Raw genomic sequence first — 16,783 nt, 5'->3', positions numbered from 1 at the left:
TTCCTACTGTTACATCACTGAAAACGTTTTCTGAATATTTGTATGTTCCCTCTTCAGTTCTAACTTCTCAGGGACAGAGTTGATGTAGCAGCTAAAACCAGAGACCCAAGAATTGCAAGATATATAAGTTCTTCTACCAGATTTTCTGGAAACTCGTGCTGTGGTCCAGGGTTCATCACCTAACCTTTTCATGCCCCAGTTTTCACTCTGTGGTAATCTCAGGATGCTTAATGCAATGTTCTGCAAAGAAATATGACTGAGAAGTGTTAAAAACCAAATGCTCAAGATCAGCCTGGCTTTTAAATTGACTAAATGTGTAGCACTTCCCTTGGAAGAGTGTTCTATGCTATACCAGACCTCAGTGTTAGCAGACTCCATCTTGATCCTCAGTCTCAAATTTCCTACAGTAATTTGCACGTCTCTCTAGCTCCAGTAACTCTAAGATAATCATAAACCGTTATCAAAGTCCCTCCCCCCTTAGTTATCACTATCTGAGCCACATTGTCTGTATGCAGTTTCTTTGTGAACCTAAACTCCCTTGTTAAGTCTTGACTTAAGGATGCCAGCAATGTATCCTCTTTCAGTTTTGCGCTGCAGCAAAGGTTTGAAATAAAATCATTCTCAAATACAAAATTCTAGTCCTAGACAATGATTGTGGGTTACAACTGGAGTCAGTGAGCACTGGGAATTTTCTTTTCCCCTTCCCCTAAATGAGTGAAAAACTGGCAAAATTTTGTTTGTTGATGACTTCTGATAAGCTGGATGCCCACAGTGTTTGGAAACTGGGTAATAAATAGCAAACACAAATCAGCCTCTACAGAGTGCACAGTTGGCCTGTTTGTACAGGCAAACAGGCAGAGGCCTCACCTGCCTCATGGGTAGGTGCCTCACTGAATGGCCCCTGAAAATGTGTTCAATTAGAGAGGTGTGTGTTTAAATTGCTGCAGCAACTGTCTGCTTACTGTGAAATATGGCTGGAATCCTTAAAGAGGGACGACGTTTCTGGAGAAAACTTTCCAATATATTAGCCTGAAACATAAGTTCTGTAACTTCAGGTTTGTTTTCATACATGACTGCTAACAGGCAAAGATTTTTTTACTTTTTAACGAGGGATTTTTAACCTGGTGTTGGGAAGTCATGATACTGTTTTGGTGGGGTTTTTTGGCACACCTCTGTTTTTTTGTGACAGTGGATTGTATCATCATACATGCAGAATTATGACTTTGCCTTTACACTGTGGGGAAGAAGCCCTGTAAAATGCAGTATCATTCAGTAGCACCAAAAGGAACATAGGAAATTACAGGCCAAGTAAATTTCTTTTTGTATAAATGTTCTCTCTTTTCAAGTTTGCTTCAGTGTGAATGTCCCTCTTTAAGGTAAGGCCTTCAATATGGGGAAAATGTCAAGGTAGGTCCATTTTTAGGCCTAATAAACTTGAGGTGTCCCTTCAGTTTCATAATATATTTCCATTCAGTCATCAGTGCATGGCAATGAGCATTCAGCAGGTGGGCACGCAAGGGGCTATACTGCATGCTTTTGCATGAAGTGTTACTGCTTAGACGAAACACTGGGGAGTGATCTTGAGACCTCAGACCCTCATGTACCATTGTTAAACATTGCACATTATGTATTCCCCACTTGCTGCAGACATTTCAGGCATAGGAAAACAGTGGGCTTTCTTCTGAGAGTGACACCATGGTGATTAATATTGGTGTACAAAAAAAAAAGGTTTAGAAACAGGGTGGAATCTATATTTGTCAGAACAGTTAACATATCTTTTAGAAAAACTAAAGAAAAGTGGATGTGGACTTTTGGGCCAGCCTTTTGATTACCAACAGCCATAATGATTGAAGTCCACTACTGTGCACTGTCTCTGCCACAGGGTATCATGAATTAGAATATTTTATGTCAGCTGGTTCCTAAAAGTGACACTTTTCTGCTACTCCTTTAAGTGTTAGCCAGATTGCTGCTGGTTGAGAGGTGTTGGCTATTGGCAGGTGATGAAATTCAAGATCTCAGTTGAGCTTCTAGTAAACAGTTTTAAACAGCAGTACCGTAACTGCCTGCAACATAGTTCATACCAACAGGTCTAGCATGTGGCTGGGCAGGCAGAGAAGTCTGTAAGTCTTCTGCCTCTTCCCTCAGTGGAGTAAAGGACCTTGATTTCCAAAGCTTCAACTAGCTTAGCACTAAATAGTACAACCACTAAATTTGCTCAGAGTGTAATTACGTAGCTTTCGAGGAGCTTAGGTGCAGCTTGATCATAACAGAGAAATCAAGAGTAAGTGATCTGATGATTTTAAGGAATTTCAGTGTTGTTTGTTTGAGTGAAAAAGGTTCTGTTTTCCCAGAATTTGGTCATTCGGTTGTCTTCATGTTTTGGTTTTTATTCTCTTCAGCATCAGTGTCTGCAGCAGCTGTTTTTAGCTGTGATTACCACAACACTAGAATTACAGAAGTTTGAAAGCTACCTCTCCGTACTGCAGGTTCCCAAATATTTATAAGTTAAACAAATTTTATTATGCTTCTTTTGATTCTGTACTGGGGATACAGCAGTATTTGTTTGATTTTGTTGAGTCCTGGTCTAAGAGCACTAAAATCTTTTCATACTGAATAATTACGTTCATTTAACCATCTGTTAAACATACATTGTTAAGTGGTGCCCATTGGGATGGAGTGATAAGCAGCCAGAGTGTTCCTGCTTTCCTTTTGGGCTTCCTCAGAATAAGACAAATTCTGTTTCACTTTTTGACTGCTTTAATCTCCAGTGCTATTTTCAGAAAGTAATCTAAACCATTGAGTGAAATCATCTTATCGTGATTAGTTACAGCACATTCTTAAGCGTTCAAACAAAAATACTTTATTTTTATATTAATGTAGATAAGAAGTAATATTCCTGGGTTGATGTCATTCCTGTTTCTGATGTCATTAAATGCCAGTGGAAAAACACCAGGTGATTTAAGTAGCAGTAGCATCTGGCTCTTTATCAGACAGTGGAGAGGAATTTATCAGAAAAAAAGAAGACTTGTCAAAGGCTGGCAGTCCATGACTAGTCCCGTTCGCAGCTGGAGTCTGGTGACCATAGAGTATAAGAGCTTTGGTTTCGCGTTTATTTCTCGTGCAGAACCTTTTATATTAGAAGTATACCATGGTAATGCGAATGTAAAGTTAACAGTGTCTTACTAGGATGTTCATTCCAAATGGGCAGCAAAAATTTGTCAATGTATGTGTTCACAGCTCAGCATACTAGTGTAAAATGTAATTTCTTTGACATATACACTAATATGCAGATGGTAGACTGAAGCAGCTGACGTGTAGGCACTTATCTTCAGTAGCAGGACAGAGAAGGCATCTTTAAATGGTAAGGAATCCTAGCACTTTATTAACTGCATCTTTCCTGTTGTTTTGCTGCTGTACAAGGGATTTTGTTGCTATGGAGGCACAGACCTTGTACTGGTCCTCTCAACAGCATGCTCCAGGAGCTATATGTTTAAAGAAGGTAGGATGAGAGGAACACTCAGTCTAGATATTTATGAAAAACTTTAAGCGCACATCTTATATGCACACCATATTCATGTTTGCAAAGGATCTACAGAACAATGATTCCCTTTTCTTAGTTACGGAATATGGAAAAGAAAGAGTTGAAGATCATAGATTCAGAATGATTTGGGTTGGAAGGGACCCTAAAGATCATCTAGTTCCAAGCCCCCTGCCATGGGCAGGGACACCTTCCACTAGACCAGGCTGCTCAAAGCCCCATCCAACCTGGCCTTGAACACTGCCAGGGAGGGGGCAGGCACAGCTTCTCTGGGCAACCTGTGCCAGTGTCTCACCACCCTCACAGTGAAGAATTTCTTTCTTACATCTGATCTAAATCTAGCCTCTTTCAGTTTAAAACCATTACCCCTTGTCTTATCACTACACTCCCTGGTAAAGAGTCCCTCCCCATCTTTCCCATAGGCCCCCTTTAGGTACTGGAAGGCCCTTTAGGTATTCTCAGCCTGTCTTTACAGGAGAGGTGCTCCAGCCCTCTGATCCTCTTTGTGTCCTTCCTCTGGACTTGTTTGAGCAGGTCCATGTCCTTCTTATGTTGGGGGTCCCAGAGCTGGACACAGTACTCCAGGTGGGGTCTCACAAGAGCAGAGTAGTGGGGAAAATCACCTCCCTCAACCTGCTTGGTCAAGCTTCTCTTGATGCAGCCCAGGATACAGTTGACTTTCTGGGCTGCAAGCACACATTGCAGGGTCATGTTGAACTTCTTGTTAACCAACACCCCCAAGTCCTTCTCCACACGGCTGCTCTCAATCCACTCCTCACCCAGCCTGTGTTTGTGCTTGGGATTGCCCTGACCCATGTGCAGGACCTTGAACTTGGCCCTGTTGAACTTCATGAGGTTTGCATGGGCCCACCTCTCCAGCCTGTCCAGGTCCCTCTGGGTGGCACATCCCTTCCCTCCAGCATGTCAGCTGCCCCTCCCATCTTGGTGTCATTGGCAGACTTGCTGAGGGTGCACTCAATTCCACTGTCCATGTCGCCAACAAAGATGCTGGCAACACGTGTCCTAATACCTATGACTGTCCATGACTCTCTGAAGGATTGTGATTATATTTGACAAGAACAAGAAAGAGAATTTGTGCTCTCAGGTCCACAATAACAGCTTAAGTTCCCAGCAAGATGATGTTCCCACTGTGCAAAAAGCTGTATGTGAGAGACAATCAAGAGTTCATAGTTAATGATAGACAGATCACAATCCATGTATAGGAGAGCAAAAATAGGAAGAAAATTAGATGCATCAGGAGGAGAAAATTAGTCAAGCTCAAAGAAGATTAGTAACAGAATCAAGAATGAAACCTGTGTCATTACAGACTCTGCCATGTGTTACTGCACTCTTTTAATAAAACTGTGTTCCAAAAAAGCTGTTCCCATGTCTGGAGGAAAGGTGGAAATAAGATATATTGAGATGCAGATGTAGGGCATTCATGCATAATTATGCAATGCTTTTTTTTTTTTTTTTTTTTCAGTCTACAACTTATATGATTATATGCATTAGTTTTTTTAAAAAAGACATCAGCTTCAGCTGCTTTCTAAAAATTTGCAACTTTATTTAAATCTGTCTTTGCAAAGGCTTAAAAATAATCATTAGACTTCAAAATATGATCTCTAACAATTCATGAGTCTTAGAATTAGACCTTCACTGTGTAGCTTTCTCCATTTGTATAAGGTGAGACCTGCTATACCATTCTCTGTATGAAAGCCTGTCATATGCATCATCCATTTCAAACTAAAAGCTTTATTCTCAATGAGCTAGAGTTCGTCATCATCATCATCAAAGAGCATGAGTTTCCCAAAACATTTTGAAGAACACAGTCTTGCCAAAAACTCTGTAGCATTCCTGCTCTACGGCCTATAGTGCAAACCATTGTAGTGTGTAGCCAAGTTTTAGAACGATGCTCCCACTGTATATGCTTGCTATTACCTTTCATGCTGTGGTGTTTCTTTGCATCCAATGTCACAGTGCACATGTCCATGCCACCGCAATAGAGAGCAGGCTCAGAATCACAAGATACTGCTATGTATTTATAATTTCATAACATATTCAGGAAGGTTTCCATAATGTGTTACTTTTCTGTAATTAAGTGGGATAGGTGACTGTAGGCAGAATAAAACATTGGAAAGTCAGTCACTCAGTATTTATTCAGGATACATGGCAGAGATATGAATCTTGAAATATTTCATTACATCACTCACCTATTCACTAGCATCAGAGTCTCCTTAGTTTATTCTTTGTCTTTATGATTGCTTAAAGAATGGAAAGCTAAGTAAATCTACTGACCTTTTACAGAATAAATTTGATCAGATATCTCAGTGCACTGCTAAACTATGTGTTTGGGTAATTTTTCAGTGATTCATGGGATGTCTCCTGGAAGCTACTGGAATTCTAGTGACCTGTGCCCTACACTTACCAACTCTCCTTTATCACTTTTTTTTCTGTTCTTCGCAAGTCAGCTTCATTTTCTGGGTATAGCCAGTCCTTTGTGCTGAAGTGCTAGTGTTCAGGAAGACAAAAAAGGCTTTCTACATATGTTTTGGAGGATTCACCAGCAGGTGGTTTAGCTTGTGGCAGATGCACCAGCCCTGACTGCTGGGACTCTGCTGTAACAACAGTGCTTAAAATGCAATTTCAGGAGAATACAACTGAATGTTGGATGTGTTCCAGGATGTGAAAGGGGAGGTGACACTGGTGATCACAGCCTTAGAGCAGGTGAGGATATCAGTGGAGGCTTGCCAGTATAATGTGAATTAGAGAGGCACACATATAAAATCTGTGCTGCGGAGTGGATCATAAAATTTGCAATAGGAATTGCGTTGGCAGATGAAGGGTATTTTCATGTGATAGTTCCATTACTTCTCTTCTCGTATTTCCTCTCTGCCCCACGAAGAAATAGAAAATTGTTTTCCATTTAGTTAAACCCTCAGAGAAACCTACCATAAAGGAAAAATATAGTGTAGAGACTCAGAAGTTGGCACTCTTCCCCTGTAATTTTTTTCACTCTAAAAAAATGTCTACATTCTACCATAGCATAGCTTATGTGCAGTGGTTATGTCATGATTAAGTCCTAATGGAAGTAAGCCCTTATAAGATGGACAAGATGGATCTTGAGGGTAAAGGACTAACCACACGTGGGAAGCTGTAGTGCTGACCTCCCCTGCAGCTTCTGTGAAAGCTATCTCCATCGATGCTTTACAGAGTTAACTGTTGTGCTTTAGCAATCACACTATGAACAAAGCAGGTGTGGTATATATAGCTTTAGTGCTGTGTACTCGTTCATTCTAAAGCCATAACCAAGTATGGCCATAGCGGACAACAGTTTTACAGCAGCTTCTTCTGGGTGTGGTTCATTGCCCAGACAGTGAACATGGCACGGTTGTCAGTGAACCTGCAGAGATTTGATTTTGTTTGCCTTGCTGTTTGTTTTATTGTAGTGGGTTTTGGTGTAGGATAGGAGAATGCAAAAGTGAAGTACTAAGGCTGGTATCCTGGCCATGTAATCATTAAATGTTTGTACTCCCTAATTGCTTAGGTTATTCCTCCTTCCTACTTGACTCTTTTCACATTCCTAGGAAAGATACATACTGTTTCAGTATAAAGGTGATTCCAGTTTACTGAGTCATGAATGATCCCTTTTAAAATACATAGTTCTGTGAATTAACTTGGTGTTTATTAAGTGTCTGTGTACTTCTGCAACAGGTTAAATTGCGGACTGCACAGATCGGCATGATTTTCAAACACTGTTTCACTATCTATTAATATCTTTACTGAGTGGGGTTTTTTTCCCACATCTTTCTTTTTATTTGATGGCCTTTACATCTAATGAAAGCATAATCTAGGAGCACAAAATCTTTCTGCTTGGAAATAATGAATGTTGGTATACTTGTAAAATCTACTTGGATTCAAACACGTTTTTATCATCATAACCTTCAGTTGAGTATACTCATGGTTGATCTGTTGTAACTCTTCTCTGTGTGAATAGAGCAATTAACATGTTGAAAAAATTCAGTAACTTGTAAAATTATTGTGATAACATATATTTCATACCTTCTGAAGTAAGACATTCTAGTAAATACTTCTAATACTGATTCAGATTCTCAGGGTGTGCAAATACTATGAAGAGGCATCACCAGGATAAACAGAAAGAGAGGCCTGAAGTGGTGCACTTTTCAGCCCATTTCTTTCACAGGATTCATACTGAATTTCTGTATACGTAGAATGAGTTATGTACAAAAATGAGTGCTCATTGTAGTTGGTCTCAACTCTTTAAAAACTACTACACCTTTATGAAAAGAGATCCAGTCGTTGGTGCAAAGTGATCTCAGCCTGTGCTGTGGTTTTTGTTATCATAATAAAGAGAAGTGAATGAGAGGACAGTGATCTGTGAGGTTAGCCACATAACCTTTTGCATCAAACCAGTTTGTCTGATGTCTTTCCATTTGTCTTGAACAAAATAATCTGAAAATCTTATCAGTGACAAGGTAAATACAAAATATTTAAACTCTGATCATCCTGATCTGAGAATTTCTTCTTGATGAAACTGTGTTGAACGCAGGAATAATTTATTTCTTACTGAAGCAAAATTATGAACAAAATTAAATGTTACCATGTAATACATACGAGAAGGTGTGACTCTTGCAACCTGTCCCATTGCTGCTGTACTGTTGTCCTCTGCGCCTGTAGCTGCAGCAACTTCCTGCCCAGATTTACTGTGCCGGTCATGTGTTTGATGTGCTGCTGATACAGTCAGGTGCTGCACTGGAAACTGCACAGGTAAAGCTCCCCAAACGATTGACAAACTCCAGGATTTCACTGTGGGCTTGAAAATACATAAAGAGGCATCAAGCACTGCTATTGGCAGAAAATTGCAGTGGAGTAAAGTTAAAGATGTTTCATTCAGTGATACAGAAAGGGGCATCTGCATCTGCATTTCTGTGCTGACAGTATCTCAGGCTGTGAAAATTATGGATAAGATTTGTATATACTTTGTGTCAAAAGGTCCACTTGCTGAAAAATATCATAACACAGTATTTTTTTCTTCCAACATACTGGTTCATTGTTACAATGGTCATTTCTGGCCTCACTTGTATTGGTTGTTTGTTCCCGATTAGCTCCTCATTCTACTAAACTAAACAGAAATCTATTCATTGATATAAAGAGGATTCCTATCATCATATTTAAAGAGCATATTGTAGGAAAATCAGACTAAAATACAAAAGGTAAGATTTTGTGGCAGTGTTGTTTTCTAGCCACCACCTCCATCTTTCTTTCACCTCCTGAGTAGCTTTTGAACTTGCTGGACAATTCCAGCCCAATTTAGTGGAACCATTGAGTTTGAAAAGGACATGAAAGAGTTTCAGTGATTTTCTGCAAATTAAATGAAAATAAATAATAGTAGAAAGAGATGTCTCCAAGCCAGAGAATTAATTTAATCCTCATTAGACAGAAGAGAGTCCACTGAGCCTCTTGGCCTCACGACTCAGATGATGAGATGCCCAAGCTTTGCTGAGTTCCCTGGTTTGGAACACCCTCTGTCAGGTCTTCCTTGCAAGGATTTTTGTGGCTTTTCAGTACCAAAGGCTACTGTCATTCACATTTGATTCATGTGAGTAATGGAAGGAATGGCAAGTTCTGAGTTTCTTAGTTTATTTTCAGTGGTACGAACATCAGCTTAGATTTCTTTTGTCACAGTTGCAATTCATATAGTGTCATTTACTAATCATTAACAGACAAGGTTGGTAATCCTTGATACTGGAAAGCTTATTAAGCATGGTTTGAAAGTTTTTTTTTAAACTTGAGCCTGTGACTGCAGGTAGAAAACTAATTTTTTATTGAAATGGTAGTGAAAATAAAACCAGTTCAGAAAGCACTGTTTAATATGTGTTTATTAATAGCATATTAAGTTCCTTTTAATCTTTTAGTAATTATGTGAAGATATTTAAGAAAAAAAGCATTTTGATTCATAAAACAATATACTTTTGTCCAGAGTTGTACAGGCCAACTAGGAAAGCTGTTTAAATGGTGTTTTATGAAGAGATAGTCTTTTAAAATTTCCCATATCTTTAGCTCTTCAAACAGAAGCAGTAATCTTTGAATAGAATAAAACATGTCTTTGACTTCAACATTGTCATCCTTGATGGCCAGTAAATCATGCTAATATTTATTAATTCAAGGAGTTCTGTTTCTGTAGCATACGTGTTACATCTAATCAGTTCGTATCACTCACATGAAGTGAGTCCAGCATTGTCTCCCAGGATAAGTGAATCACACTATGCTCAGACAGGAGACCTGTCACAGTGCTGGGGAGAAAAAAAAAAAAAAGATCAACTAGCCAACACATTTCCTGCACAATAGGTAGTGAGTCACTATTCCTTCTTACTCTCACTATGTAGAAGTCACCTTTCAGATGAGATTTAGAATGGGAGACATGTAATTTTTAGTCATTACAAGTGCCGTGGCACTGTTGCTGCTTTGTGAGATGGAGACAGACTGCCTACATGCTGCCTGCAGTAGAGCAGTTGTGCAGTGTGGAATTTGGCACCTATTGTTGGAAGCTCTTGGGTAGCTACTGTGCTCCTGCTCTCATATAGCATTGACACATACTGAACACAAGCTGTTTGGGTAGTCTAGAAAGAAGAAAAGTAGCATCTGAAACCTAATCAAATTTTTGTGTGTTTGGGTTGATAGCTGTGGTTTTGAGGCTTCTTTTTTTCCTAATAACCCTAGTTTCTTCAGTCATCAGAAACTGAAAAGTCTTACCTGGAGAAAAAGTTTGAAAAGTTAAAATAATGTATCCTGAAGTCTCAGGAGCTGCAGGCTAAATAAACAGAATGCCCTGCAATTTTAATGATGCATTTGCCAGCCGATCTTAATATTTGTCCTTTTTTCTTCATGATTGCTTTAATATTCAAAGTGGGATAATAGCTGCACCGTTTCCTTCATATATTCTCCTTACCTTGCAGATCTTCTTTCTTTTCTCAGCTTCTCTGCTAGGAGATAGCCACAGCCCTTCATACCTTCATCCTCAGCCCTCATGCTGCAACTAGATATTGGTTCATGCTGTTGGTCTATAGAGTATTCACAGTACAAGTACATTAAAATAGCAATAGTAGCAGAAATGTGGCCAGACCTGTTTCATCTTAGCAGATGGGGCCTTGCAAAATAGTCATAGCTTCAGGAAGAAACTGCCTAAGTTGCTAAGGAGAGTTTCTCAAATAAATCTTTCTGTCGAAAAGAAGCACTTGTTATGAACTCTACCTTTTGTCTTGTATGGCTTAATCCACTCACTTTTGTCCCCTGTGATTTACTTATTCTCACTTCATCAGTTGGTTAGTTAGAGGCTTGCTAGCATATCCTTGCAATCTTAGATTGCTCCATAATTGTCCAGTTAATGAATTGGGTGATTTACATCTATGCTGCCAAAAAGACATGGAATTGTTTATAAATCTGAGAAAATAACAACTTCTATTTCCTTCTTTGGTCTTGAAGACATGCTAGGCATTTAAATCTAAGCAAATACCTTTGTTGTTTCAGAAGTGTTTGGGATTTGAAATTCTACTGGAGGTACAGTTTTTTTAATCAATGGGATTTAGGTACACTGGTGTTGGAACAGTTTTTCAGATGTACTCATCTGCACTCTTTTTCACCTATCACCTTCACAATCTTAGGTATGGTTTTATGGAAAAAGTAGCTATTGGGAATTAATTGCCTCGATAGGCTTTGTGGAATTTGTTATCTTATTCTTTTAACTTCAGCAAGGAAATAACACTTTTCACAAATACATTAAGTATGAAAACCTTAAAAAATATATATATACGGTTATTTGTTCTCAGCTAGTCCAGAGCTTATTTGCCCTGGATAGCTGATGGTTAAAGAATGAGTGTAGTCACGTTTCTCTTGCATGTAACTACAGTTCTGAATTTGAATTCAACTTTCTACAAATACTCACTTATCTCCTTCTGCTTTAGTGGCTCTTCCTGTAGTAAATTTATTGTATGAGAGTATCAAAATACTATGGTAGGACTTGGGGAACAAGAGGAATGTAGACATAGTTCCAATGTAATGCATTTAAAAATTCATATGGAATTTCGTTCTTATTTTGCAGTATTTGCCAAAATGACTGGGAAAAAAACATAAAGCCCGAAGCCACATCCCTCAGACTTTATGCAATTCAGAGTATACGGGTCATATACACTTTATGTCCAGTCTTTATGTAAAAAGTAAATATTACAAATGTAAACAATATAACCAAATATGTATATGTTTGTTGAGTCCATATTCCTTTCCTTTTAATGGAATTTTATAGATAGAGGATGTGGATTTTTGGTTGCCTGCACTTAGAAAGTACTTGGTTACAAGTGATAGTCTTTCATTTATATAGACCTTTTTTTCCCTATAGCTATAAAGTTCTTACAAGCAATGTAGGTTAGGTTGTTATGACCATTTTCTTTGAGAAAGAAAACTGTTTGGTTTAGTGCCTTAGTAATGCTGATGAAGAAAATACATTATTCTGTATATTTTATAGGAAAATTTACCTGCATTGAAAAGAGGCATATATCCCATTTGGAATACATTAATGTATGTTGTGATGTATCACTTTACCAGTCAAATAGCTATTCTGATATTTCTGATATCCTCTTAATCTCAGACGTGCAGGATGGACACAAAGCTAGTTTTCATTGTGTCATTTTGTGTCCATTAAGTATCATTAGTTTTCATGAAACAAAGAGGAAAGAGAGACGTGTTCCAATTCCCTGAACCTATACGTGCCTGAAATACACTGCTGACGTGGAAAACATGAACAGTGCAGGTCTTAAGGGAATGACCATGGAGAATGTTTTCCCTGGTAGCTGTTAGGCTTTTTTTACATGTAAGTGGTCACAGATAGTCACTGTTGTGAGTGCCCTGAGGACAACAAGTCGGCCTCCCCAAGGCTGTCTCTAGTTAATATGTCTTGTCCCAACCAGAACATGCACAGCTGCACTTTGTTGACCCAACTTCACTGGAAGAGCAAGGTGCTTTATACTTCAGTGGGGAAATCCTGATGCCAGTGAAATAAAGAAGAGTTCTGATGTGGTTTTCTCTGGAGACAGAATTTCATACTTTGCCATGGTGCTCTGAATGACATTCAGCTGCATTAGTAAATCTGAGTTGCAAATGTGGAGCTCAAGGATTTTGGACTGAGAGCTGTTGTGAGGTCTACATCTGATGTTAAAGCTGAGTGTAGTCAGATATAAACAGTTAACTTAGAGTTGAAACAGTGGGCTATATTGTGGGGAAATCGATTAAATCAGTTCACTCTGTGCCTCTGAAATGAGATATCATTACGTTCAAATCTAAGAGGAAACAGCCATGTCACCTATTATGCCAAAGCCTTTTTTAAACTAGTCCTAATCTTAGCTTCCTGCTTTGTCATCATATTGCTATTCCTTCACCTGTCAGAGACCCGTGAGTCTCTGAGAACTCATTTATAGTACTGCTTCTGTGGCCTCTCCCAAACTCATTTATAGTACTTGCTCCTGTAGCTTCTCTCATACGTCTGTTATTCTTTGTGTGAAGTAGCTCCTCTTTTATTTCAATCATTCCAGAAAATTCAGCCTTTCAGGGGGGATGGAGAGGAGGGAGAATAACTTTTATTTTACTATGCTGTTTTACCATTCACCTTGTTTGTATTTTTCTTCTCAGAAAACCAAAAGGGATGTAAATAACTTTGATCAAGACTTTACACGAGAAGAACCAGTATTAACGCTAGTGGATGAGACAATTATAAAACAAATCAATCAAGAAGAATTTAAAGGGTTCTCTTATTTTGGAGAAGAGCTACTGCCATAGACAACGCTAGGCTGACAGATGAATGATGCTGCAAGAAGTGATTCTGAAGAGATCGTGAAATTACTGAGACTCAGTAGATCAAGAACTACTTCTCTTACCCTGAGCCCATATCCCCAAATAAGTATATATTTATTGGTTTTCTCCTTTTATCTTCTGACCTGAAAGCACTCTTAATTTCTGTCTCACAAAGCGATGCAAAATAATTTTGTATCAGAAAATGTAGATGTAACACACTGCCGTGTATTTGCAACTTTTCTTTTATTCCTAAGATCTCCCCAGAGGACAAAATAACATCTTTTCCATGGAAAATGAAGCCATGCTATTAAAAGTGATTTAGCAGATCACGTTCCATAATTGTCCTTATGTATTTAAGCTAAGTAGGCGAAAGCTCTTTCTGCCCAGGTGGTTACAATGAGATCTGTACTCAGATGGGGAACAAATAAGTACTATATTGGCCTTTGGTAAGCAAAGAAATCTGCCTTTGTAGAGGTGTAATCCTCAATTATGAATTTATTGTGGTGAGGTACAAACTTAAAATAATGCTATCCAGAAAAAGAAACACATCAGTTAAGACTTTCAGTGAAGTTCCTTGTACAATTTACAGAAAGCTCTTAGGAATAAGAAGAGTCACAAAGATAACTGAAATTTTATTTAAAGCAAGAAATAGATACGATAATGGATAGTTATTAAAGGGCTAAAGAATAAAAAGCCTGTAGAACTTTAACACAGCTTTATATAGGCATTTTACAGTTTTTCAGGCAATTGGGTGTACTATCCATGTTACCAAATTTAATATCCATTTAAATGAACCATTAATGTGATGGCAAGCTTGAAAATGTTTACAGTTAATTTTACATAAAAAATTAATTATAAACATTATAAATTTGCCTTTTCCATTGTAGTTAAGTTGATAAATAATTTCTTATTTATATTTATTTTCTCAGCAGTGTGTTACTTTTGCACACTTTTACAAAACCATAATACTACTGTGTTTGTTGTTTTTTATGTTTAAAATCTAAAGAAATCTGCTTTTAGAAGACACAACATAAGGCTACATGTGCATTATGTGGAAGTGTGTTAAAAAACTGAAGATCAAACATTCACAAACTGACATTATTGAAAGTTGTAAATTGAAATTTTTTTTTGTGTATGAATTGAAATGGTAACTCATGTGGACAATATTACTAATGTGAAGTTACCTCCTGTAGATATGCTAACAGTGTTATGTACTTATATTTCCAGGAGTACCCTGTGGTTTGGTTTTTGGTTGGGTTTTTTTTTTTTGTGTACATGTATCGCTGAGGTCATTTTATTATATATTTTACTGGACTGAGTGAGCGGTCATTGGAATCCATTTTAATTGTTGCACATGGATTTCCAGCTGCACAAAAATATATATACTTGTGATTGGCAAAGTGGCACTAAAGAAGCTTTTTTGCCTTTTGTACAGGTGAGATTTTGTATATAGTGTTTGCTGCAAGGCCTGTGGAATTCATTGAATATAGAGGTATCAACTGCTGCATGTTCAGGCATACTATTAAAATGTTAGTCTATGAAAGAATAATTATAATAATGTCCATGTGCAATACTCTTGTATGTGTATTGGTTCAAGTTACTGTCAAGAGAGATGAGGTTTTTGTTATAAAAGATGTAGACATATATTAAGCTATACTAAATCTCTTGTATAGTTCTCTTCAACTCTATTATGACATGATAGAGCTCAGAAAGAGAAAGGAATGTTACAAATCGTGGTGGACAAAGTGTGAATCATTGGCTTTAAGAGATAATCTTGGACTCAAGCAGATGAGCTAGTTTGTGTCAGTTTTGTGTCTGGCTGCTCATAGCCTGTTACTGATGACAACATTCAGTTCCATTTTGTTTTGTTTTTAAAACTCAGGTGTAATTATTATATAGATTCTTATGATGATTTCAAAATATTAAATATTATGAGATATCAATTAATGTGTTGTCTGGCCTACAGGTGTAATAATGGATCAAGCCTTTAGTTTAATTTAATTTATCTTCACTGATCTTTTGTACTGGGAAGAAACTAGCTTCTGGAGCTGAGTTACCAGCACAGAAACATCTTAATGATTGCATCATCTCAATGTTTAAATTTCTTTTTCTTTTAGAAATATATTGTAGAACTGCCCATCAATTTGTGTCTCGCCACTGGCTCTGTTTATTTCTCATCACGGTTAGCTTTTGACATCCAGGCAAGAACTGATCACAATGCTAAAGTGTTCTTTTCCATAGGTGAGTAGACTGACTAAGAAGACAAGTTATCGGATAGTGCACTACTGTTTGTACAACAAGAGGCCTTTACACAAAACTCTGAGCATTTATTTTGAAGGAATATGTGTCCCATAAAGCTTTTGTAAGGAAGCTATGTAGTTTGTATTCCTGTTTCTAACATGAAGATAATTAGCAAATGTTTATATTTCAAAAGGCCTCAGCACCTGCAGTGTTTGATAGGATGCTAAGAGAAAAGTGAAGGAGATAAAAACTGTTGCATGGGCAGATATTTCTTCAATATAAATAGTTAGATACTCTGCATTGGGTTTACATCAGAAGGTTTGTCTTTACCTTGAACATTTTTTAAAGATAATTCTTAAAAATGGACATTCTGTTACATTTCTGCCTGTTCTGTAAAATCTTTCCTGTTCCTTCTTTGTAAAATGAGTGCAAAATGCCAAAAAGATTATTATTAATAATAATAATTATAAAGAATCCATTGTTTCTTGTTTTTCCTCCCAAATAGACTTTATTAAAAAATGGAAACACATTTTTCTCCATAGGTGAAAAATATTTCTCTCCAAAAAAGGCTTACATTACCTCTTTTTAAATTATGTGCGGAGTAGTTCTGGCTAAATATAAAATGTATTCAGTTGGGGGGGAGGTTTTTTTTTATTGTGAGGATTTATTTGTACAGAATTTTTTCTTATGGATGTAATTTGAATCTCTTGCCATTCATTAGTGTTATTTCATCGTAAACATTATTACTGTGCCAAATGTACTGTATTCAAAAGGATGTGAATGTGTATTTGTTTCGGAACCTAATAAATACAGTGATGTTAAATCTTATTTTTTTCCCCAAAGTTTTCCTGAGTATTTCCTAAGGAGGAAGAAAGAAAGATGAAGGATTAATATCTTTTCTTCTTACATGTTGTAAAAAATACCGTGAGCTTTTCTTTTAGGAGTGGACACTTTGCAAAGGAAGGATTTGCTAACAAGAGCCTCATCTGTGAAGCACTAAACGCTCCAAGAGACACACAGGTAGCAGTGAGTGAACACTATTTATATGGGTCAATACAACATTTACCTCAAAAACACCAAGCAGGTGAGTTTAGAGACTTTTTTTGCTTAACAGCTACATACTGGTTACTGAGTTCTGACTGATGC

General features: G+C 37.6%; 1 protein-coding gene across 1 annotated transcript in view; it reads left to right on the top strand.

The window, feature by feature from the left end:
• The window catches only part of PRKCE (protein kinase C epsilon), a 301,137-nt gene extending 284,672 nt beyond the window's left edge, over positions 1-16,465 (top strand). The window contains exon 15 of the mRNA XM_026845495.1: positions 13,235-16,465. Coding sequence (XP_026701296.1) covers positions 13,235-13,381 — 147 coding nt within the window. The 3' untranslated portion in view covers positions 13,382-16,465. The remainder of the gene's footprint in view (positions 1-13,234) is intronic.
• Positions 16,466-16,783: the final 318 nt, after the last annotated feature.

The sequence above is a fragment of the Athene cunicularia genome (genome assembly GCF_003259725.1).
Source record: "Athene cunicularia isolate RWA chromosome 3 unlocalized genomic scaffold, athCun1 chr3_part1, whole genome shotgun sequence".
Classification (NCBI taxonomy): Eukaryota; Metazoa; Chordata; class Aves; order Strigiformes; family Strigidae; genus Athene; species Athene cunicularia.
Note: the sequence above shows the minus strand (reverse complement) of the source record. Positions and strands in the feature narration are given on the sequence as shown.